This window comes from Primulina tabacum, chromosome 15 (assembly GCF_025594145.1).
Source record: "Primulina tabacum isolate GXHZ01 chromosome 15, ASM2559414v2, whole genome shotgun sequence".
In the NCBI taxonomy this organism is placed as follows: Eukaryota; Viridiplantae; Streptophyta; class Magnoliopsida; order Lamiales; family Gesneriaceae; genus Primulina; species Primulina tabacum.
This window is the reverse complement of record NC_134564.1, coordinates 31,836,909-31,863,461: the sequence shown is the minus strand read 5'-3', so window position 1 is coordinate 31,863,461 and position 26,553 is coordinate 31,836,909. Positions and strand designations below refer to the sequence as shown.

General features: G+C 32.7%; 2 protein-coding genes across 3 annotated transcripts; one reads left to right on the top strand and one right to left on the bottom strand.

The window, feature by feature from the left end:
- Positions 1 to 8,076: 8,076 nt before the first annotated feature.
- Positions 8,077 to 8,857, bottom strand: LOC142527579 (non-specific lipid-transfer protein 1-like). Its single transcript, XM_075632424.1, has 2 exons — positions 8,350 to 8,857; positions 8,077 to 8,255 (listed from the first exon to the last, which is right to left on the bottom strand). The coding sequence occupies exons 1-2, from the start codon at positions 8,694 to 8,696 to the stop codon at positions 8,237 to 8,239; spliced, it is 366 nt and encodes a 121-aa protein (XP_075488539.1). The 5' UTR covers positions 8,697 to 8,857; the 3' UTR covers positions 8,077 to 8,236.
- A 4,349-nt stretch (positions 8,858 to 13,206) lies between these two features.
- On the top strand, positions 13,207 to 19,070 carry LOC142527986 (uncharacterized). 2 transcript variants are annotated; one of them, XM_075633014.1, is made up of 13 exons: positions 13,207 to 13,427; positions 13,619 to 13,660; positions 13,873 to 13,957; positions 14,125 to 14,176; positions 14,270 to 14,290; positions 14,370 to 14,423; positions 14,786 to 14,836; positions 15,375 to 15,437; positions 16,245 to 16,310; positions 16,462 to 16,500; positions 16,903 to 17,019; positions 17,137 to 17,229; positions 18,768 to 19,070. In XM_075633014.1, exons 1-13 carry the CDS (start codon positions 13,334 to 13,336, stop codon positions 18,993 to 18,995), a joined length of 1,005 nt encoding a protein of 334 aa, XP_075489129.1. In that variant the 5' UTR covers positions 13,207 to 13,333; the 3' UTR covers positions 18,996 to 19,070. The 2 variants fall into 2 exon arrangements, with proteins under 2 accessions (XP_075489129.1, XP_075489130.1); XM_075633015.1 differs by lacking the exon at positions 13,619 to 13,660.
- The last annotated feature ends 7,483 nt before the right edge of the window (positions 19,071 to 26,553 follow it).

The following is a 26,553-nucleotide window of genomic DNA, read 5'->3' as shown; positions in this document are numbered from 1 at the left end:
TCTCATGGATTTATTTTTATAAAACAGATGAACTCAATTCATATTTAAAATGAAAAATATTATATTAGCATAAAATGTAATATTTTTTATGAATCGGGTCGGATTGAAAATTTATATCAGAAAATTGCCCCGCGAAACCAATATCAAGAAGCGTTTTTGACAAATGAAAATGTGAACCAAAGCGTCATTACAAGATTGTGTTAATCTATTGTTCTTTTCTGGTTGTATACTGTGAGGCAAAAGAAAGAACGAATCATATCTTGTTGATTGATTGTATTTCATTAAAGTGTAATTGGCAGACATTGGCAATAATAGAGACTCCGGCGGACTTAGTTCAATTTTTGACCGGACCACCTAAAGATCCCTTGTTCTTGTTGTAATGTATATGTATTTACATAATAAGTACTATATTCATTCACCTGCATTGACCAATATATATATATATATATATATATATTATATATATATATATAAAGAAAGAAAGAAAGAAATGAAACCGAAAAGATGAGGGAAAAAGAAGAAATCGTTTCGAATCGGATCGTTGCTTTCAAACATTATAAAGTTTTAATTTTTTGGTGTCTTTTGGCAAGAGTGTAACTTTCAATTTTTCAGAGATATATGTTTTGTATCCTGGAGGTTAATTCCTTGAGACCATTTACACCACAGAAGTGGAAGGAATTAATACCTTAAAGAAAACACATTTGTGTGCCTAACCTATAGAGTTCCATTTCCCATAATTTTATACAACAATTTTAAGGTATTAATATTCTGTAATGGAGTCTGTTTTGGTCAAGGCACAGTTGAACGAAGGTGACAAATTGGAGAGGTTGAATGGGTTAAACTACAAACGTTGAAGTTTGAAAATGGAGTACCTATTGACGATTGCCAAAGTATTCTATGTGTTATCTGAAACATGTCCACGAGAAACACTGACACCACAAAACCAGGAGGATGTTGAAAAGATTAAGAAATGGAAAGCGGATGATTTCATATGTCGTTTTACGATTCTGCAGTCACTGAACAATACATTGTTCAATGTGTTTCACTTCCACAAAACTGCTGCAGAACTTTGGAATGCTATTAAGAGAAGGTATGTTAATGAAGATGCTGGTAATAAATCGTTTTTGGTCAATAAGTATGTCGAGTACAAAATGGTGGATACTATTCCTGTTATAGATCAGGTTAATAAATTAAATGATATTGCTACTGAATGTGCTGATGTTGGGGAACCCATTTCTGAAACCTTTCAAGTTTCTACTATCATTGGTAAACTTCCAAATTCTTGGAAAGATTACCAAAAGAAATTGAAACATAAGAAGAAAGCAATCTCGTTAGATGAACTTCTTCAGGGCATCCAAATTGAGACTGAAAGTCTTAAAAGGGATGATTCAATTTTTTTGAAGAATGATGATGTGAATTTTGTTGATGTTCCTGGAACTTCCAAGGGAAACCAAGGAAAGTTCAAAAAGAGGAAAAATTTTAAAAATAATGGAAATGGGAATGGCAAGAAAAAGAAAGGCTCTTGTTTTGTTTGTGGCAAACCTGGTCATTTTGCTAGGGAATGTCGCAATCGCAAAGGGAACAAGAAAAATGAACAAACAAATTTGGTGGAAAATGACATGGTTGCTGTTCTTACTGAAATCTGCCTTGTGAACAATGATGTGATTGACTGGTGGGTGGATTCGGGAGCAACTTGTCATGTCACTCCGAACAAAAGTTTATTCAAGACTTATGAAGAGGTGAAAGAGGCCAAATCAGTCTACATGGGCAACTCCTCTACAAGTGAAGTTCTTGGCAGTGGGACTGTCATACTTCCTCTCACTTCAGGCAAAACTTTGACTTTGAAAAATGTGTATCACATTCCCTCTATGAGGAAGAATCTTGTATCAGTCCACAAGTTGGACGAAAATGGTTTTAAAGTAGCCTTTGAATCCCAAAAGGTAATTATTACTAAGAAGGGATTGTTTGTAGGAAAAGGTTACATTAAGGACAATATGTACTTGTTGAGTATTGACAATAGTATTACTACTTCTTCGGCTTACTCTATCGATTCTTTACTAAATGTTGGGGAGCATGAATTTTGGCACTTTAGACTTGGACATGTTGGTATAAATGCTATGAAACATATGATAAATCATGATTTCATTCCTAAGTCTTCAAAAACTTATACTATGCATACTTGCGAATGTTGTACACAATCTAAGTTGACTAAAACTTCTTTTAAAAGCGTAGTTAGATCAACTGTATTGCTTGAACTTATTCATACTGACATATGTGACAATAAAGAACATGTAACTAGAGGTGGTAAACGTTACTTTATTACATTTATTGATGATTTTTCAAAGTTTACTTGTGTGTATTACTTATGTGTATTTACTTAAAACTAAAGATGAGGCTTTTGATAAGTTCAAAATCTTCAAAGAGGAAATTGAGAATATAACCAACTTAAGGATAAAAAGGTTAAGATCAGACAGAGGTGATGAATATCTCTCAAATGAATTCATAACATTTTGTTTACAAAATGGAATTGTTAGAGAATTTTCAGCACCTAATACTCCACCTCAAAATGGAGTAGCTGAAAGAAAAAATAGGTCCTTAATGGAGATGGTTAGTGCCATGCTAATACATTCAAAATTGCCAATGAGTTATTGGGGAGAGGCACTATTAAGCTCTTGTTACATTAGTAACAGAATTATTGATAAGAAACATATGAAAACTCCATACGAGTTGTTTAAAGGGCATAAACCTAGTATTAAACACTTGAAGGTGTGGGGTTGTATTGCATATGTCTTGGATGCAACTTTGAAGAGGCCAAAACTTGGTAGTAAAGCTGTGAAATCTATCTTTATTGGATATTCTGCACTTAGTAAATCATATAGATTTCTTAGGCTTAGTAACAATAGTGTATTTGAAGCTACACATGCCATTTTTTATGACCACTAGAACATTAAGCATACCGATAAGTTAGAACTTGATAATGATTTGATGCATGAAATTGACATGGATAAGAACATATCTAATGATATCTCTATAGAAGATGAAATTTCAGAAAATGATGAAAATAAGGAAATAATTGAGTTGAGGAGGAGTAAGAGACGTAGAATTGAAAAGAATTTTGGTCCTGATATGTTGATATACATGTTGGAAGAGGATCCTAAAACCTTTCAAGAAGCTATGTCTTTACCTGATTCAAACATGTGGAAAAGAGCCATGGATGATGAAATAAAATCAATACTTGATAATCAAACTTGGGTTCTCGTGGATTCTCCTCCTAACACTAAATTTATTGGGTGCAAGTGGGTTTTGAAAAAGAAACTCAAAACTGATGGTACTATTGAAAAGTACAAAGCTAGATTAGTAGCAAAAGGCTATAGTCAAAAGAAAGAAATTGATTATTTTGAGACATTTTCTCCGGTTACTAAATTCACATCAATTAGAACTATGTTCGCTATTGCATCTATTTATGGTTTAGAGGTTCATCAAATGGATGTCAAAACCGCATTCTTGAATGGAGATTTAGATGAAAAAATTTACATACATCAACCTGAAGGGTATGTTGTTAAAGGAGAAGAACATAAAGTATGTAAATTAAAAAAATCCTTGTATGAGCTTAAACAAGCACCTAGACAATGGTATAAGAAATTTAAGGAACAAATCAAAAAGTTTGGTTTTAAGAGTAGCAAGGTAGAAAGCTGTGTGTTTTAAAGTTACTCTTGATTATAAAGTGTTGTTGACTTTATACGTTGATGACTTGCTCGTATTTGGTTCTGATATGAAATGTGTAAATGAAACTAAGAATAATTTAAAGCAAGCTTTTGACATAAAGGACTTGGGTCCAGTAGATGTCATTTTAGGGGTCAAGGTTATCAAGAAAGATGGAACTTACATACTAACACAATCTCATTACATTGAGAAAGTGTTAAAGAAGTTCAAATACTTTGACTGCAAGGACAGTAATTGTCCTATTGATCCTAAAGTAAAGTTAATTCCTAATAAAGGAAATGCTGTGAATCAGGAAGAATATGCCAAGATAATAGGCAGCATCATGTACGTGGTGAATCACACAAGACCCGATCTTGCATGTTCAGTGGGCATATTAAGTCGTTTTACAAACAATCCTTGTGAAGAGCACTGGAAAGAATTAAAAAGATTATTAAGATATTTAAAGTTCACGATGAACTTTGGTCTACATTATAAGTGTAGTTCATCTACACTTGAGTGTTACAGTGACGCCAATTGGGCACCTGATGCAACCGAATCTAAGTCAACTAGTGGTTGGTTGTTCACTATTGGAGGTACAATAGTTTCTTGGGCATCGAAGAGGCAAACTTGTGTTGCTCTATCTTCAATGGAATCCGAATATATAGCTATGTCTATGGCAAGCAAAGATATTATGTGGTTTAGAAGATTCGTAAGGTCCATTCCGTTTGTAGATTCCAAAAAAGGACCTACAACTTTGTATTGTGATAATCAAGCTGCAATTTGTAATACAAAGAATGAGAGAATGTCAAATCATAGTAAGCACATTGCTATGAGATATAATCATATTCGAAGTATGGTTAAAAAAGGGAAGATTGTACTTGAGTATCTTCCAACTAATCAAATGTTAGCGGATCCACTAACAAAGTCCTTAGTCCGGTGATAAGATTTCAAGGGTCATGAGAGCTAGGTATGAGACTACTACCAATCAAAAAGATGTCTTGATTGAAACCAACCCTGTCTTAAGGTACAAGTTACATATTTGGCACCTTATGTATCAGAGTTAAAAAGGCAATTCAATATTAGACATTAGTGAAATGGAAACTTGGATACATTTCGAAAGTGCATAATTTTGGAAATAGTGGGGGTAACACTATTTTGAAAGTCTCATATCTGACCTAGCACTTTAATTACCACAACAAGAACTAGGATAGACTTATAGTTTTGTGGAATGCGTTGTGGACATTCTTGATAAGTTTACCTACACAAGTAAAGAAGTGAGAGGCCGCTTCTTGTGGATTATATATTGGTAAATTCCTAGAGTACTTGTGAAAATTAAACCAGGATCCAGCCACAAGGCCCATATTCAAATTGGTGCTGCCAAGATTAAGGAGCAAGAAGTCATACATAGTGAGAGAATGTTTCCACAACGTTGCATATTCAACCATAAGTTGAAGGCAAAGTCCACTCATGGCTATTCACTGTGTAAAGTTAGTTTGTATTTTGTATTTTTTACTTTATGTAAATAAGTGGGGGATTGTAATGTATATGTATTTACATAATAAGTACTATATTCATTCACCTGCATTTGACCAATATATATATATATATATATATATATATATAAAGAAAGAAATGAAACCGAAAAGATGAGGGAAAAAGAAGAAATCGGTTCGAATAGGATTGTTGCTTTCAAACATTATAAAATTTTAATTTTTTGGTGTCTTTTGGCAAGAGGCGATTCAACCAATGGGTGGTTTTTTTGGGAAAAGGACATCATTTCATTTGAGTTGTGTCTCCTGAAGGCAACTTCTGGATTCCATTTATTCCTCCACAAAGTTCTCCCAGAAAAAGCAGCGTGAATAATTCCCTCAAGCAAATTTCTTCTTTTCTTCTTGTTAATTTTTAAACTTGTGATTTCTGCTCCAGAAAATTTGAAGGAGTGTAACTTTCAATTTTTCAGAGATATATGTTTTGTATCCTGGAGGTTAATTCCTTGAGACCATTTACACCACAGAAGTGGGAGGAATTAATACCTTTAAAGAAAACACATTTGTGTGCCTAACCTATAGAGTTCCATTTCCCATAATTTTATACAACACTTGTTCGTCTTTATTTTTCTGAGATTTCTGATTGCGATTTCTTGAATCTGTAACATCGAGAGAGTTGCTGCAAATCGTTCACACACTTGTGCACGATTGAAACAAGAGATTAAGCAATGGTAATTTCCCAACAGAAACTGATCTTAGTAGAGAGATTAAGCAACACTTATTACACCAGCACAGGAAAGCGAAACAAAACTCTAGAATAATAATAATTAAATATCTGAGCATCAATTTCAGGGTTTCGTTCCATTATTTCTTGGGCCTCATTTGATCCTGGCAATGAATTAATATTGAAGAACAAACACAAAAAATCAGCATGAGTTGAGAAAATTAATTAATACAATATATGAGAGAGTTCCATCCTAGAAGTTGACAAAGAAATTAAACACAAGCAAAGGAAGACAAGCATACTTGTTACAGTTAACAGTGCGGGCCGGAGACAGGGATATCCATACGAACGCCGCACTGAACCAGAAGGCTCTGCGCCAGCGCATTCTTCATCCCGGGGGCACTGCCTCACGGCGGCCTTAACGCAGCTGCAGCTGTTCCTCCTGTCCGCTGACGTCCGGCCCATCCCTTTTGCTGATTTGACACTGCTGCAGCATGCCGAAGATGGTTTGTTTCCCGCGCCCGGTGAGGTAACGGGCGCATTGCATTATTATTGGTTTCAAATGCTTGATTTTTAGTCATAATTATATGCTCCTTGTGACGTACGGTGCATGAGAGCCATGCATGAATCTAGAGAAAAGTATAAAAAAACAAATACAATATATAATTTTTACGTTTATGGGGAATGAAAGGGAGAAAATAAATATCGTGCCATCTCAAAGAAATATATTTTGAATAAAGTTTAGATTCCGTTCTATAAAAGAAGAATTATGTATAGACAGACAGCAAAAAGAAGTAATCGAATACTTTCAAATAAAAAAATATTTGAATCTGTGGATATAGTTGTGTTTATAAATAAAAGTTTTCAAACTTTACAAATATACTAAATCATCCTTTTATATATCAAATTATTTTGGCAAAAATTTGAGTGAGACGGTCTCACGGGTCGTATTTTGTGATACGAATATCTTATATGAGTCATCCATGAAAAATATTACTTTTTATGCTAAGAGTATTATTTTTATTGTGAATATCGGTAGGGTTGACCCGTCTCACAGATAAAGATTCGTGAGATCGTCTCACAATATACCTACTCAATTATTTTTTAATTTATCTAATATATACTGCCAAATCAACTCCACGAGTGGTTTGTAACAGCTTTTATCGGTTTGTCTTTATTCTACCACTTTATTATAAGAAGTAAATATTGTTGGCTTTGCTTCGTCGTTCTTCTTTTTTTCTTTTGCTTTTTTGGAAGCTTTTGGCACGAGATTCATGCATGCTCACGCTTCTTGGCCTATGCATGGTTTTAGTGTACGTAGGACAAGTTTTCTTTAAGTAATGCCATGAAATTAGTTGTATAAATTTGATACTTGTCACACACACACACATATGTATATATATGTATGTATATATTCAAATTCATGCATGAGATTAATACATAATGAATTAAGTCAATATATTTAATCGATTTAAGGATGCTTTTAATCAGTTTTGATATGCTGCACACCTACCGTGCAAACATATGTGAGCACCGATGAGGTGTCACTCACTCATTGGATGCGCAATTTTTCTATATTTCATCACATCCAATAGGTGAGTGACACCACATCGGTACTCACATAGGTGTGCACGACAGGTGTGCAGTATATCAAAACTATGCTTTAATTAATTATGTACGTGTTTATTCAAATGATGTAATGATAAGATTCATACTTCAGTTGTTTCAACGAGAATGGATCTTAAAATCGAGAATTTAGTTTTATCCATTTATATATTAAAAAAATTTTGGTCCGTAGACAGATTTAAGGGTAATGTACTAAGCAATACATAAATTAATATAAGATGATACATGGAATTCTTATGAATATTGTATACTCGAATAGTTTTAAATTATGTGCTTACTGCCGATTACAGTGATAAATAATTATTATTATTATTAAAAACTCGAACTTATGAATATTGTATACTCGAATAGTTTTAAATTATGTGCTTACTGCCGATTACAGTGATAAATAATTATTATTATTATTAAAAACTCTTCGAGTTTTTAGAAATATAATGAAGCGAATTTTGATTTTTTTTGTTAGTATGCAGAAAAGCATATGCACGCGTACCGAAATTGTTTGCACGAAAATCCAAGAAAGTAGTAAATGGTTTATTTAATTAACTGAATATCTTGGAGTTTCAGATTACAATGAAAATGAAGATTCTTCGTGTAATTCCATTAATACAAGTAGGTTTACAAACCATAAGATTATTGAAAACTAAGAGTAATTTGAGTTATTTCTGAATCGAATCTGGTGTCTTCATCATGGTGCACTTCAAACTTGACTTTCTAACCTGCCAAGAGAAAGAAAAACCATGACATAAATTTATTGTACATGTATCCAAACAAGAAAAAGAGACCCGAAAAGCATAGATTGTTCACACTGACTTGTCACAGTTGACGTTGCGAGAAATGACAATGTCCATTGCAACCCCACACTTAGCCGGAAGACTCTGAGCCACCGCATCCTTCAGGTCTGGGTATCTGTTAGCAGCAGCCTTAACACAGTTGCAGCAGGCCCTTTTGTCTTCTGGCGTTTGGACCTTCGCTATAATGGCTTTCAAGCCATTACAGCATCCCGGAGTTGGATCAATGTCATGTCCCGTGAGGTAAGGGATGCATGGTATTAAAGCCACATCAACTTCACCACAAGTGATAGCGTATCCAGGCTGCGCAAAGAATTGGACAATGGCAAGAATAGCGAATATTACCGGTACCATGACACGGGAGTTCATTTTCTTGATGTTTGGATTAGTGGGAGCTCTTCCTTTTTTTTTTCCTGGTGATTTTACTCCTGTAGTTTGGGTTTTTGGCTTGGTTGAAGGTGTTCTTGGATGGCGTATTTGTAGGGTTGGAGGTTGTACTGTGAAATAAGCATTTTTTGCATCTGTTGCGGTGTTTTGGATTGTTGTTGGTGTTATAATTTATCGGAGGTTCTTTAAATAGCAAAGATGATGAATTCTTGAAACTGTTCTTATCATCTTTCAACAGTTTTACTTGTACTTTAATTTTTTGCGTCATGATTCATATTACAGATTATTTTTAAGATTTTTGTTAATGTATAATATAAACTTTATTTTGCCAGACGAACCACTGGAGAGAGAATCAATGTCAAAACGAGTAAATATCGGATAGATTTTGTGATTTTGGGCAAATATAAGTTATTGGATGAACTAAAACTCAAAACTTGTCAACTTACAAAACTAAAATATTAATTTTCTCTTAATTTGTCTTTATTAGCGTCTATTAGATACATAGAATACTTCTATCCCATGTTAATAATTTTGTAATAGATATTTGAATTGGTTTGTAAGAGCACACCATAGTTATAGTAATTTGGATTAACCAACATGTCGAATATGGATTTATATCCTCTACTGTATTGAAAATACATCACTTGATGGTGTGCACTTTTTACACGAGTTTAATCTAACAACTTTTTAAATTTATCTCATATTGTGTGATGTCCACAAGATGATCATGTGATGTGCATTTTTTACACTAGATGATCACATGATCATCTCATTTAATCTGACAACTTTTTAAATTTATCTCATATATTGTGATGTCCACAAGATGATCATGTGATCATCTCGTGTAAAAATTGCACACAACAAATTTTGTATTTTCAACACAGTAGAGGATCCAAATCCGTCGAATATTTTGTGAAACTATCGTATATAATGTCAATTGTGCGATTTTGATGCAGTGATTGAGTGAGATTATGTGCTCTCGTATGTTTTTATTTGTTGGGGTTTGGTAACAACAATTCCATAGGTGTACACAGAGATGTAGCCAGAAAAAAAAAAATCGACCTCGAGTTAACTGTGAAGACGATCTCATTAAGCGCGCTACATTTACATTTTTTTTTCTCTATATCATTTATTATTTTTGTAAAAATATTTTATTCTTGTTTTTATTGTTAGTTTAATTTAAATACAATCTTTAATTAATAATATTTCTAACATAAAAAAATTATGAATTTTGAACGAGATTGTTAGAGATGAAATTTTAAAAATGATATAACCTCACTTGAAAATATATTATTTGATTTTATTATATATATTATATCATATATAGTTTTAACGTTTATCGATCTATGAGTTAATTTATCGCAACATATGTGGGAGATGTCAAATTCTTTAAATGTGTCTACATAGAATTTATAAACAAGACAATTTATATAGAAAATAGTTTAATTAATTAATAACGGTTTATCTACATATTCTGTGACAATTGCCTTAATATCGTTTCATCAATATCATATTACTCTTTTGGTTCTTAAAATTATATTAGTTAGTTTATTTTTTATCTTTTCTAAATACTCATATTTTATTTTTAATGGTGACAGTAATACAAAAAGGCAAAAACTTATGTGAAACGATATCACAAATCGTATTTTGTGAGACAGATCTCTTATTTGGGTCATTCATGAAAAAATATTACTTTTTATGCTAAGAATATTACTTTTTATTGTGAATATCAGTAGGGTTGATCCGTCTCACGGATAAAGATTCGTGAGATTGTCTCACAAGAGACCTACTTTTGTGAAAAGTAATACTTTTTCATGGTCGGTCAAAGAGTAGTTTCATCTCACAAAATTGATTCCTTAATGCAATTTCATAAGAGTTTTTGCGGAATAACCATGTATTGTCTTTAGCTACGATAAAACTCAAAATTATAATTATGATTATGATAAAACTATGAGTGTGATTACTCGAATGCTTCGAATTATGTTTAATATAAATCATTGAACCTATAAAACAATCTAATAAATATTCTCATTAATTTTAATATTTTAAATCAAATGCTCCATTTAATAATAAGTATTAAATAACAAACCATGTTAACCAGAATTTTTTTTTCGATATGATGTCAGTATTTTCCAGTGCGAAGCCAACACTCCGGTGAAACAGGACCGCAAAAAAAAAAAACAAAAAGTTTCTGCATCAAAATCAAATTTAAAAATATAATAGACTAAAACCCAAAATAGAAAAAAAATATTTGAAAAAAGGGATTTTCCCTTATGGTTGTACCAATAATAGTTTAATGTGGACAACCTATTTAATTCATGGTCTATACCATATATTAAGTGAGTTTTTCTTAGAAAAATTAATTTGGTGTGACCAAGTTACATCAAAGTAAATTTATTATTATTTTTTTCATCAAAGTTTTACGATATAATTATTGCAAATATCGGTGATCCATATATTTGTCATATATTTGTTGTACTTTTAATACTATTCTTAAATTATCGTGCATATGCGTGCGAGTATATATTAAGATTTGCTGTTCAATAAAGACAATTAATATCAGAAGTAATATCTTCCCACATTTGTGTGATAGAATGTTGTCGGATGGTTCTTTCCAAACTACTACGTAGCAAATAAATGCACGTGTTTTATAAATCATTTTATTTAAATTGTTGTTATTTTTACACAATTAAGTTGATTATATAAATAGAAATTTGAAAACTTGTTTTTTTTAAATAAGATTTCTTACTGTATTCTATAATATAGTAAATAAAAATTAAATTATATATTGAATTTATGATTAAAAATGTGAAAATTTTAAAGAAAAAGTTGTGATTTTGTTCTTTTATGTTGTATTTTTTTTAGATTTTTTTATTTATATTATTAAATTTATGTTAGTTTTATATTTTCAATTTTTTGATAATTTTAGTTATTGTTCGAGTGTTGATTTGAAAGTTGACAATGTATAAGTTAGCTTCATGTCATATATATAAAAAAAATTAAACTGAAAAAAAAATTAACTAATTAAAATTACAATTTGATAATATTTTATGATAAGATCTAATTCTTCATTTTATTGATATTATAATATGGGCTTCAGTTTGATGAGCTTGATTGTGAGTTTGGAATGGGCAGGCTTTTTAGGTTATGGTCATGAGAATTGCCCAAGTTGTTAAGCCCAACATATGGCCCATGTGTGAGCCCTATATTTTGTCATTGAGAATGAGAATTTTCAATTATCATGTCAGGGTTGTAGGGGAGACTAGGTAGTTTACAGAACGATCCATCCCTTCTTTATATATAGTGTTCGTATAACTTTGGAAATTCCAACAATTTGTTTAATCGATACAAATTGTGACTCGATCTTGGAGATATTTCGATTCCAGTGTACTTGTTGCGTGTTTGTATAATATTTTTTATAATTCATTTGGTTTATATTTAAATGAGAATCGAAATATAATTATAAGAAATAGTGAGAGACTGCACTGTAATTTTGATATACGAATTAAAAAAATAAATAAAAAAAGATCAAAAGAGGAATCGTACCTACAACTTGATATATTTAAGAATGCAAAGTTCTATTTACTAAGCTACATGTGAGTTGTATTAAAATTTTAACACTTTATTAATATATATAGGCAAAAACTTGTGTGAGACGGTCTCACGGGTCGTATTTTGTGATACGGATATCTTATTAAGGTCATTAATGAAAAAGTATTACTTCTTATGCTAAGAATGTTACTTTTTATTGTGAATATCGGTATGGTTGACCCGTCTCACAGATAAATATTTGTGAGACCGTCTCACAAGAGACCTACTCATATATATAATTATTAAAACAGACCATGACACCAAAAATTAGTTACTCTAAAGATCTCAAACTTAATTATATAGTATAATTAGTATAGATAATACATATAAATGTATGGAAAAATCTTGTACTGCAACAAACATAAAACTGAACAAATTTTTAAACGTAAAAAAAATTGTAGCTGCCACCCCAATTGGTAGCCAGATGGTGAAGTTTAAGTGAAAATTTTCGACGAATTTGAATTCAGAAGTTATAGCTTAAAAAAACACATAAATAAATGACAAAAACTTGTGCGAGACGGTCTCACATGTCATATTTTGTGAGATACATCTCTTATTTGGGTCATCCATGAGTATTAATTTTTATTGAGAATATCGGTAGAGTTGACCCGTCTCACATATAAATATTCGTGAGACCGTCTCACAAGAAAGCTACTCTAAATAAATTTAGCATTTAAAAGTGTGTGCATTTAAAAATAAGAATATATTTTGACTTGAAAAATTATAGGGTAAAAGTGATAAAAGGTAAAACATCAGGGGTGCACGGTACATTTTAGGACGTTGACTGTTAGTTGAGTCCGTTGTTAAATTTAATTAAATTATTCTATTCCCGCTTTCTGAGTTGCCCACGTATCCTTGTTCTCCATCATTTTGATTATTATACATTATTATTTACGTGTCCCTTCGTTCAACTCCCCCAGGCCCAGCCATAATTTTCCAAGAAAACCCGGCAGTTTCCGGAACTCGGAGATTTATAATTGGCTCCTCAACTCAAAGTAGCGGATTCAAACTAACTTTTGCAAGAACGAATGGCCCTCTTGGAAATATTTTTATTTCTATGTACAGTTTCGGTTATTTTGTCCTCAAGAACTGTTCATTCCATCCCCTTCGTTGTATTTCACGGTAACTCTGAGATTCAGCTGTGAGTTTTATATGTTATTTTGGAATTATACGATTCATGCTGCCTTTGGGCTGTTTTTGTGAGTTTCTGGCTGTTGCATCCATTCTTTTAAATTTGGGTTCTGTAATAGTTAGTCTCAAAGTTTAATGCTTTCGTAAACGGCTAAAATTTAAGGATTTATGGTTTTTTGGAGGCGAATTTGGTGCTTTTCAGTCGCTTGCTTATACTTTTATGGGTATTCACTTTTCTTGGAAATTTTAAGTCTTGATGTCTTTTTCAATCCTTGTTATCCTGTTTTCTTTTAGTTTGTAGCTGATGGAAACTAAGGACATTGAATCCCAGTTTCAAAGTTCTACAATGAGACCTTACACTAAACATCCAAGGATTTAATATAAATCCTGAAGGACTTGTTAAACTTTGTTCTCATTTTGACCTGTAATATTTCAGGAGCCTCTGAGAGTTGCGAGCATGAAGGAGTCACACATTTCACCAAGGTTTTGAGTAACTGGTCTGGTTCACCGGGCTATTGCATGTATGTTTATAATTCGATTAGTATGAACATGGATATATATTTGATCTACATAGAGTACATTTACTTCATCTTTCGCTTTTTAAGTTTTGGAAAATGGATTTAAAATGTGGATGGGCACACCTTCTGTATGCCAATGATTTCATTTTGTACTGTTTTTTTTATCTTAGAGAAATTGGAAATGGTGGTTGGGATTCTTGGACAGTGCCATTTCAAAAGCAGGTCTGCTGTTTCTCAATTAATCGATTCTTATTATACAGAAGAACATTATTATTACAATTTAATGTGATTTTCTTTTTTCTTTGCACGGGGTAGACTGCCATTGCTTGCAAAAAGGTATTGCTGTTCTGTCCGAAGAGTTATCTTGATTGACCCGGAATTTCTTGCTTTGATTGAATGCCTTCTTGACAAATAGGTGAAGAAAATGGGTGAGCTGAGTGATGGCTACAACATTATCGGGATTTCGCAGGTAGGAATCTTTTCTATCCCCATCAATCTCTCAAAATTGAACATTTTTTTTAATACATTTTTTTCGCTCATCATATCATTTCTCATAAATGATGTTTTTCCCTTAAAAAATATTATTTTCTTTCTTTTGGTTGGTGACGAGAGGAAATTTTGTGGAAATTGAGTTTTGTTTTGTGGCTAACATTATTTTTTGATGGAATACTAACATATTCTATCACGGAAGAAATATGTGAAGCACTCTGTAAATGTTTCAAACGTTTTTATGTTTGATATTTGAAAAAGCGAAGTCATCATGCTCACTTTTTATGGTTTTCAACTTTTCACGTGTTGATGAACATCTCTCTCTAATCTCATACTCTCCAGGGTAATATAGTTGGCAGAGGAGTCATTGAGTTCTGTGACGGAGGACCTCCAGTAAGTACTGATCAAGCACTTTGATAAAGATATTTGGGTAAAAATCCATTCTATCATATCAATTTGATGCTTTCCTTAGTAGTATTGTCTGATGGAATATTTATAATATAGATATTCGAAAGCTATTGGTACGGCGATAGTGCAAATGAAAATTTTTAAACTGTACAACCTCTTAAACATCTCGTTTTGGTTCTTATGCCACATACGGAGTCACACAGGGCATTAGTTCTGTCGTGCTACCCAAGAATAGCCTACTTGTGATTATTGTCATACATGCTGCGAGCTGCCTGCAAAGTGCCTTATCTGACTTGATGTTGTGACTTGTGAAGCATGAACGGCTACCTTAAAACTCTATTTTTCCTCCATAAGTTTTTTAGATGTGATAAACTTTTTATCCTAGTTGGATATTGTTCTTCCAAACTACCATTTATTACTCAGGTTTTTACTATTTCAGAATTCAGAGCCTCTGCATGCCAATGTTAAAAGTTAATGCTCAAAATGTCAGTTATTATATCTTATTTTTCTTAATTTGACACAGGTGAGGAATCTTATTTCTCTGGCAGGTCCACATGCCGGTATTGCCTCTGTTCCCTTCTGTGGAGTAAGTTCTCTTCTAGCTGCATTTAAGTCTTCTGAATCAAGGATTCATAAAATATCAGAAGTTTAATTCTTTTATGATCAATTGGTCGATAGAAGCAGGGAAACGCTCTAGATTTTCTAACCTTAAAATGTAATGTTTTTTAAAAGATGCGGACTTCTTCAGTTGTTCGCTTAATCCGTTGTTGCAATGTTTTATTAAAACTCACAAAGACCAGCGTGTTTGAGATTAGATTTGGTCTATCTCTTCTTAGTTTTCTTCATAATTAAGCTACTTTTGCCTTTTCATTTGATAAGTGGAGATACTTCAAAAGGTGCACAACCATAACTGAAATTTCCATCTTCTAGAAGAAACCATCAGAAAAACTTGGAACAATGTACAGATCACCTTTGATGAAATCTAATACAGCCTGATATAGATAATATACGCTTATATGCTAAAAAATGTCTTAAAAATACTCAGTACAGTAATTGATGGTATAAGACAGATGTGCCCGTGCATTGCTCTTCAATTATCTTGGAAAAACTTTACCGTGTACCATATTAAAAATCATATAATATATTACTGTATTATGATATATATGTGATATTACTTCATTCTGATCAGGTTATAGAAAAGATTTTCTACCAAATTTATCAACAGATATCTTCGTGTACATAAATGATAATGATTGTATCAGTTCTTCATGCTTTAATCCCATACTGTGTGCCATTCTTTCTTTACTCTACATTCACCATTTATAACTTGAATATATAACCTGTGGAAATGGTTTGCTTTGGCCATCTGGTTTAATTATTCTTGGTCTTGCAGTCTACTTTGGTTTGCATTCTCGTGGACTTTTTGATCCAGTTGGCAGTTTATACCGACTTTGTCCAGGTTTTGAAATCATTCAACATATTGTTGCATTTTAAATTTGAAACGTCAAATTTTCAGTTCCTATACTTGTAAATTTTCTTTTCTTGATTCGACTATTTACATCATGGGAATCTATATCCTTTTGAATCGTCTCAGCTTTGTGTCGTTGCAGGAACATTTGGCACCGGCTAACTACATTAAAATTCCAACCGTGAGTGAAATTTTATCGCAAGAATTGACTTGATGCATATAAGTATGAAACATTAGTGATCTTATTTTTATTGCCCTTGCATTTAAATTTTTATATTTCTAATCTATGCATGTTGGAGACATTTATCTTTTAAATTTCCTTTTTTTTCGAATGAGTAGTTGAAAAAATGTCATATCCTTTAATTGCTCATTTTGTATTTATTAATGAATTTCAAAAGATAACAGAGTAGACACGGATGAATTGGATTTTAAACCCAAATTTTTTTCCCGATGCGAGCATATGATTGAATTCTAAGTCATTTTGGCTTAGTTTGATATAATCTATAGTCTTAACATATCCGCATGAGTTCTAAGGCAGTAACGCCTCCATTCGAACCTGATATTCTGTCGATCATTTTACCAGGATTTAAGTGACTACAAGGATGGATGCAAGTTCCTTCCCAAGCTAAATAATGAATTTCACCAGAATCCCAAGTACAAGGAGCGGTTTTCTAGCTTGCAGAATTTGGTACTTATAATGGTAAGTTTGATATTCGGTTCTGATTATCAGTTGGATACAAGGAATCTTAACATTTTCTCCAGTTTCATGAGTGTTTCAATATGATACATATGACTCAAGCTATTGTTCCTTACCCAGTTCGAGAAAGATAGCGTTCTAGTGCCGAAAGAGACCTCTTGGTTTGGGTACTTTCCAGACAATTCGTGGGACACTCTTTTGTCCGCACAGCAGGTACCTGTTTCTTATCATACGCCGATGATTAGTTATGAGTCTGCTCTTCTTGAACCCACAATTTATCGGAGAGTTTTTGTGTACGGTTTTTATTAAATCTGTCACGCCCCGGGACGGGGGTTGGTTGACACCGACGTTGCTCTCAAATTTACATTCGAAAATAATAAGCCTCAGAAGTACAAAATTCAGAAACCAGTCTTTTATTCATAATACTGAATATTCAATGTCTGATACAACTCAATTAATAATGTTTTACCTCGGAAATGTAAAACCAGAATTACAATATCTAAACAGATGCAGCGGAATTTAAAATATAAATCAGAACTGAGAACAACAATCTTCATCACCAGCCCCAAAATTGAATCTTCTCTTCTTCTTCTAACTTTTCTTTCTCGTTCTTATCTGAGATAGGTTTGGTGGGTGAGTGATATGATTGTCACTCAGTAAGCAGGGGCAAGAATAACTCCCAGTTTTCGAAATCATTTTCAACAGAAACAGTAATACAATAATATACATAAACTCATCTTTTCAGAACAGAAACTAGAATTCAGAAATCACAGGTTTCAGAACAGAAATCAGAATTAGTAAGCACTGAGCACGTTAGTGAATTTCATGGCTAAACTGATATCAGTCCCCTATATGTTCTCTCCTCTAAGGGGTGAGGCCAGAATCAGAATCAAAATCAGAATTCAGAAATGTTCAGAATATATATTCCTACCATTAGTTCACTAGGGAGTTTCAGTGCTTCAAAATCATATATCAGAAATACACATACAGAAACTGTACTTTAAAACAGAATTATCAAACTGATTTCAAGATATTTATATATAAGTCCACTTACCGTGATTTGCTATAAAGTTTCGGTTGAAGTCTACTGGAATTTGGCTGCTCTCGCTACTGGATTTTACTGCTTGACAAAGGCACTCTCTCTTAACTCGAAATTTAAGTGATAATCTCAAAGCTTGTGTAACCCATTTCAGAGACTTGAGGGTGTTATTTATATGCCAAAATCTGACTGTTAGCCTCCCTATTAATGACCATAATCTGCCATTAACAGCCTTTATTCCATGTTAATGCTTCAGTTACAAGTCTAAGCTGAATCAGTAACTGTCTGCTGGAATTCTGCTGGAAAATATCATCTTCTGAATTATTGACTGTTGCTGGAATTGTTAGCGGCTGGGAATTCGGTTCTCACAAAATCTATCCCGTGTTTGACATTGAATCAATCGTTAGTATGTTACAGTCTCGCATCGATTCTACAAATTATTAACCTAAATTTGAGACGCTCCTAGTTCGAATGGATTGGTTTTTTTTTTTTTCTTTCCGAGCTGTACTTTTGAGCTTGTATCTTGACAGAGCCAATACAATGGAGTGCGACATAGCTGAGGCTCACCATCAGACTTGAATCGAGAAGAGGGTCCGAATTAAGACGCATGAACTAAATATAGATATACTGCTAATGTCACTAACAACACATCTCCCAGTTCAATCTCGTGATTATGCATGCTAAAGCAAGCTGCATCGTTGAATCTTTACAGACAACACTCTATACCGAAGATTGGATAGGCCTGAAAAAGCTGGATGAAGCTGGGAAAGTTAAGTTTGTAAAAGCATCTGGAAGCCATCTTGAAATCTCTTATGATGAAATTGAAGAACACATACTTCCATACTTGTTGCAGAATTCGACTGCGCGACACAGATCATTAAAACTCTCTCATTTGAGGCTCTTGTCTGGACATGACAAGAATACAATCAAGCTGTATTGAGATGCTAACATTGTTACCAAGAATTTTACACGAAAATGTATGTAGACGTCATATTATTGGATAAATGACAATTTTTCTCCATTCGGGATTTTTTGTGGACCAACTGTAGCACAAGGTTTAAATCATCTATTACTTTCGTTGAATTAAATAAATATTATTGACAATTTATTACATCAAATTGCATCTAGGAAAGAAAAATGATTTTTAAATAAACTTATATTAAATTTTCCAATATAGTAAGTTAGAACAAGTCTTGAAAAAATTATTTGAATAACACTATAAAATGCCTGCAGTGGTGTTATTTTAGGATTAGATGAGTGGCTTATAAAAACTTCATACTTTTATCTAAATTAACTTCTCGTGTATTTTTTTTTTTTGGTCGAATTGGAAATTAAGAATATACATTGTTTTATTATAGAAAATATCATTATTTTTTTTTTCAAAATTAAATTAATGAATTAGATTAATTTTTTCACAGAATTTGCTAATGTTATTTTATAATATGACGCTAAATGTTTATTTATTATTTGTGCGCATGCGACTAAATGTGTAGTTTTTACTGTTTTGTTTTCCTTTGATCTTTACCGCAAAAAGAAAATTTAATTGATAAAATTGTATCTTTTATATACTTTGGTTTTTGAAAAATAATTTCCCCACTTGAATATATATATATATAATATATATATAGCCAAAGTTATTTTGCTGAGCATAATCGTGGAGTTCACCGGCGAGATTTAAATCTTTTTCGATTTTTCTGGGTTTTGGTATAAAAGATAGCCCTTGCGAGTTATTATGTATGCTGAGGTTTTGGAGTAAGGATCTCTCAAGGCCAAAAGTTGCTAGCTTTGGTCATGAAGTTGATCGATATTACTTTCTTGATTTTTGGGGCGCTTCATATTCAGAAAATTAAGCATTACTTTTTGTTGGGAACTCATGGCATTCACTCTATGGTCTATGGATGGAGTTTTGGATGGATTGTATGCAGACAATTTGTTTAAAGTGCAACCTAAAAGAACACAATTTGGCCATTCCATTGTTCTTTTCATCGTGGGATTGGATGCATGAAGCTTTTCGCAAGCGTGAGCCGTGGATGAAGGCTGGAAGAACTTGAATCCCTTAAATGGCGATATTGGTTCGTTCCTGCTATTCCTTGATGCATCCCTTATGCTATCTATGTTAGACTTGATAGTAACAACTGTTTAAGTTGCGTGATTTTGGTGAAGTGACTTTTCTAATGGTTTATGAATTTTTTTTGTGATTATTATATGAATGGTAAGGAAAGTCTGTGCTACTGCATAGGTCCTTCTATATAGCTGTCAACAACCGCAATATTTCACGCATTTGTAATTTCTCAGATATTTTTATAAAATTAATGCAGTTTTCTCTAACTCATTCGGCTTTGAGTTGTCTGTGATATGCTTACCATTGCTTTCTCTCATTGTACTATCGTAATATCACTTTTGAACTCCATATAGATGCAACAGATATGCATTTATCTTGGTGTCTGCTTTATATTTTGTCTTCATTTGCACCAGCCAAAATACTTGGTGAAACAAGAAGAAACATGAAATTAATATCATACATTTGTTGCACATGTTTATGTTAAATGCAAAAAAAAAAAAAAAGGAACCAATATGTCGACAATGATGTGGCCGAGTTGTAAATCTTCAAACTTGCGTGATTTATTTGTCATTTGTAATGTTTTATGTAATATATTCCGAAAAGGATAGAAAATTAATTTGTTTAGATAATTCTGTGTCTAACGATATATTTTCTTTTTGCAGGAACTGCATTTATTGCGGCTGCAGACTGGAAGTCTATGGAAGTTGAGGGATATCGATCTAGATTATGGTCGAAGTTCCAACTTTGATGCATGCGGTATATAACGTTTTCGTGGTTTATCTTGACTTATCTGTATGATCTGGAAAAAATTGAACTTCACATTAATGATTTTAAAGTTTCGATGCAGTTAATTAATGTTTATCATTGGTTTGTTATAACGTCCATCACTGGATATTGACATGTTTGGTTCTTGTCTATTTAAGGCATTTTGTTTGAGTATTTAGAATTTTAAAAGGTAGACAGAATGGTTACATTTACTGATATGAATCTCATACTCACTGATGTGTATCCTCAATTGGTTCCATTTGTTACCCGAGTAAACATCGAATCAAATGATCTAAAATTATAAACCTACTTCAGTAGATCTTAATATAGTCATAGACAACTGTCATTGGTATTAGAGTATGGAAAGTGTTATTTATATACTCAAAACAAATGGATTATAAATCTGATTTCCAGCGTCTCTTTCCTTCATTTTTTTGGTTTAATCAACTTTTTTGTGGAACGTGTGAAACTTGCTTTACCTCTTCTGATTTGCCTTTCCATATTCTTGGAAGGAATCACACAAATCGGTGGCAGTTTTATTTTGAAAAGAAATAAAATGCTTGATAAGTATGTAAAGGAAGTATAAGACATCCTTCCGATCAATCTTATGAAAAAACGAGCTAACAACTCAAATTAGAATTGATTTAGATTGATACATGTTTATTCCGTGGCAACTGTATCAAATCATTTTCCCCCTTCTCCTTATCTGGGTGACACGCTGGTAGTTATGTGGGTGATCATGATAATCACTCGTGTTCATTCTCTATAGTATGATATCTCTTTTTGCCATGTGTCCCTTGTCCCATTGATCTGATCTAGGCTTTCTGTGTTTCATATGCCTTTGTATCAGGATAACTTTAATGCTCTATACGATAATTTTCACACATGTACACCTGATTCTCCTTTGTCTTACTCTATCTTGAGGTTTCCTATCACAAGACAAGACAATACATGGAGTTGCCACAAACCCGTATATTTACGGAATTACTGTCATCACACTTTTTCTTGTTTAGCTGAAGTTTGAAGATGATTTTCTATCTATATTAAACCTACTAAAATGGTGGTTTGTGGTATGATTCATCTAGTTTAAGGCTCAATGGTGGTGTAGACCATACTCTTCAATCAGGGAAAACTCAATTATCTTCTCCTCCTCTAGGAAGAATTCTTTTTGTTATATCTTGGTTATCCTTTAGAAACTACAACTTTGGAATGTTTATCCAAAGGTAATTCGTTGAGGTTCCCATGAGTTTATCCTACTCCACCTATAGCAAATTTATTCTAATACAATTTAGTGGCTTTAAATTTCACTGGTGAGTATTTCCTCATATTTTATCATATCTTTTTCTAGCCATTTGATAGATGGATTCTTTACTATCGATATGTTTGATACAAATGTGTTCCACACGTTTGACGCTAATTTTTTTATGGGGTAGAAAACTACTATATGTTGGAGTTTACTTGTTGTTTCAATATTTATTCTCTGCAATGCGTATCCTCTAAATTAATTTTGTTCAGATTTCTGCAGCATCTTATTTTCTGCTTTAGCAATTTAGGTGTTACCATCGTTTCTTCCAAAGTCTTGCTGTATCTGAAAGTGTCTTTTTTTTGGCATACTTATATTTTAGCCATTTTATGGCAGAATGAGTGTCACTTATTTTTAGGCGAAATTATTATGCATATCTGTGACACTCTAAGTTTGAAGCAATCTCGGCAAATTATGGCTATGATAATGTGTTTTTTACTTTCATCATGCAGTCTATGGCATCAGATGGTAAACCTTTAGTCAATGCAGGAGACATAATCAACAACGAATTACACAAATCTAGTACTTGACAACCATTCTATACATATTTACAAAGTTTTTTTTTTTTTTTTTTTTTTTTGCCCTAGTTTCTAGCCCATGGTATGGGAAGAATAAATTATTTATCTTCTGCTCAAAGCGGACTTGATTTAACTCCTTTTCATTTTCTCATGGATGGTAAGCAACTGAGTACTGATGATGGAACAATATATGCCCGTTATTTAGTGGTAGTTGATAGGATTTGGTATTATGATACATTGGATTATGCTGAACCATCTTTAGCAAGCCTCATAAGTGCTAGATTACGATTGCATCACTTACCAACTGATAAATAAATGAGTAGAATTGTACGGAACACCAATGTTGTAAGAATATGAGCACACCGACTTTAAAATTTTTTTAGGTTAAAATGATTATTGTTTTTTCATGCATACTTGGTCAAATAAATATTTTTGTACTTGTAACGGTACCATAATGTATACAAAATTCATATAGAAGAATATAAAAACTAAACACATTCAATTGAAGAGGGTCTGGTCTTTAAGAACCCTTGAAATTTCAGATCGCAGTGGCACACTTGGTGTTTTTGGACGATTATTGATGATACGGTAGTTGATGAAAATGCTGTCAAATAATCATAAACATGCTGGTAATCTTTTGACACATCATTGCTGACTTATTAAATAAATCCAGCATCTTCATTTTTTCCATAAGAGCAAAATTTACATTTATTATACCATGACATCAGCCCACCTCTCTCTTTTTCAGTATCTCTATAAACTGAGTCTTTGTTCTCTTCTCACCCTTACACCATTGCCTCCCCTTACAATTTATTCAACTCCAGTGAGGATCTTTCACTCCACGGTTTCAAAAGTTTCCTGGGATTTTTGTTTTTTAAGTTTTATGTATTAAAGTAAGAGTAAATGTATCTCTTATATGTGATGTCTTTTGTTGCTAAGCCAGCGTCTTCTTCCTTCCCAAAAATCAGATTCTGCGGTTTCCAGTTGTTGAGGTTCAATAAATTTTTAATACGTACATTTGAAAGTCTGAGAATTTCTGAACCCTAACCCGGAGAAATAAGGATAAAAAAAACTCAGTACTTTATTTTTTGCCTTTTGAAATTCTGGAGTTTCCAACTATTTCATTTTAAAGATGGGAGAAATTTCCGATAAACAAATGTAAGAAACATAAAAAAAATTGAAACCTCTTTTTCTTAATTAAAGCTCTTTATAAGAGATCTAATTTGTTTATCTAATTGCAAATGCAAAAACATTTGTATGAATATTTATGCATTTTCCTATTGTACGTCTTTGAATGAAATTTTGTACATGCTTTTCATTTTTGTAACTTACTTATTCTATCTGATTGTTTCAGAGCTTTCTTAGTTGAGGCTTTCTGAAGTGGAGGAGAATTCAATCCTCTCATTCATGTTAGTACTTCCGAATCTCATTCAAGAAGTTTTCAGTGTATGCAATTGTATATTACTATATTTGTATCTGTGCCGATTATATTTCTGACTATATGCTCTATATATAATTTCGTTTACAAATTACACATGGGCAAGCCCTTGCATGGACAGTGCACGTTTGTTGAGTGCATCTTGATTTTTCTGACGTGAATTGCTATGGTCCTGCATAAATTTTGGTTATATTTTATTGCTCTGATGGCTATCATTTTATTTTATTTCTTTTTCCGAAGCTTTTGATTCAGTTGACAAGAAGAGCAAAATGTCATTACCTGGATCCTCTATATCAAGCACATTCTTGATAAATGACAATGAAGAGATTCAGTCACCCAAGAAAGATGATAATCCTGTCAACATTGTGGAAGTGCCTGAAGATATGAGGGAAAAAGAACCAATTCCAAACTAGGAACAAAAATTTGGGTTGTCTACCTTTTTTAATAAGATTTACCAAATGGGTGTCATATACATTGATTATATGGTTAATATTTATCAATAAATTCTTTTTCTTGTAAAATAAGGTTTGGAATTACAGAGACAGAAAGATGTAGCGGAGAAAGGTGAGCAAAAGTTGCATGGGAAATAGGTATTGAAAAGAAAAGGAAAGAACAGGAGTTTCTTGAGCTCCCTAACTTCTCTCTTGAGTTAAGTCGAGAAGAAATCTCTGAAGATATCTACGGAATGACTGGGAAAACACCTTCGAGGACACTAAAAAAGAGGAAAAAAAATGTCCAAAAACTGATTGAGGTAGCCAACAGTTTACCGATCTAATCATTTTTAATTTTTGTGTGTTAATAATATTTTTTCTTTTTTATGTCTAAATTTTTGGTTCTTTTAGTTGATTTTTCCCGGTGGAAGTTTAAAAGCAATAACAGCTGGCAAATATAAAGTCTAGGAAGGTATGATTTTCATACCTGTTTTTTACAGTTAATGAGCATTTTTTTGCACACATCATGAGTAGAAAAAAGAAATATCGTAGTAAATGTTACCGTAACTTTGCTTCTTGTAGGGCCTGAGCGGTCTTTTACGTCTTTTGAAGGTATCCTGAATTCTGATGGACCTGAGCAGTTTTGCGAAGGTATGCCGCCAACAAGGAGAGAGTGAATCAGTATAGCACACTGTATCTGTTAGTTTTTTCATGATGAGTTCAAATGTTTATCCTGAAAAGTATTTGTTTTCTCCAAAAACTTGCATCTGTCCATGCATCTCATGTAAATAGATCGAATCAAAACAGAAATTATTATTCAGATACTCTAATTCCCTTTTTTATCTGTTGAAAAAAGTAAAGATTTCATTGAACACTAAAACTTATTACTAATTGAGTATGAGACATAAACGAAAATGAATTCAATAATTGTGCTCCAAAAGGAAATGAAATATATTTTGGGCATCTTAGTTTCTAAATGAACGAAAGTATATCATATTTCATTCTTTATGTTTATATAATATAGCTTCTGTATATGATTTCTATATTTTTTGGGTGGCAGGTGAGCGTACAAGTGTAGCTTAACGAAATACTTGTACGTATTAAGCATCGATCATTCTTTTTCTGGATAACCCACAGGAATAAGATGTCTTGGTAATTTGATGTGCAAATCAAATATTCCTTTCTTACCTTCCTTAAAATGCTATATTTAGAAGGAGGTTAATTTTTTTATGAGCTCAATTATGATCCATAGAAACATAAAGATTGTTTTGATATTTAGTTTTGCAACTCTTATAGAATATGGAAAATCCTGACATGAGATGAGTAGAGCTTTCTGAAAGATGTTGAGTAGTTGTGAAGGTTTTAGAGGATCTAGATTTGTTTTAATATAGAGATGCACAAGACATATCCCCCAGAACTGTGACGTTTAAAGAATGAAACGCCTACTTCTTGGCACAAATCATGTTAGTTTAGCTTCTTAGTTCTGAGTTTTTCTAGCAAAGCCTCGAAGATCCTAGAGCTTCTTTCATATACTACTGCAAGTGGTTCAGTGTATTTCATGAATGTAAACTTACAAGGTTTTGAGTACCTGTGCATCATAACTATTAATACAAAGATACACGTTTGATGCTACAAGTGGCATTGGAGACTTAACTCTAATTGGTTGCACATTGAAACAATTGCTGGTATCAACAGTTGCTCTAACTTTGCTGTATGACAACCTATGTGGAACGATGACGGACATAGTTTTTGAGACAACAACACGCATTTGATTCTACACATATTATGCACATTTTTGGTTATATATCTGTAACTTTTCAACATCCTTAACATACTTTCCAAATTATATCTCGTTTGGGTCCAGCAATTGCAGTGCTGGCCATATTCTTCATCAGTTGTAATCCATGATACTTAATCTGAAATGCGGGAATTCTGCTGTTGATCCGTTGAAGAATGATAATGATATTGGGGTTTTGGGAGT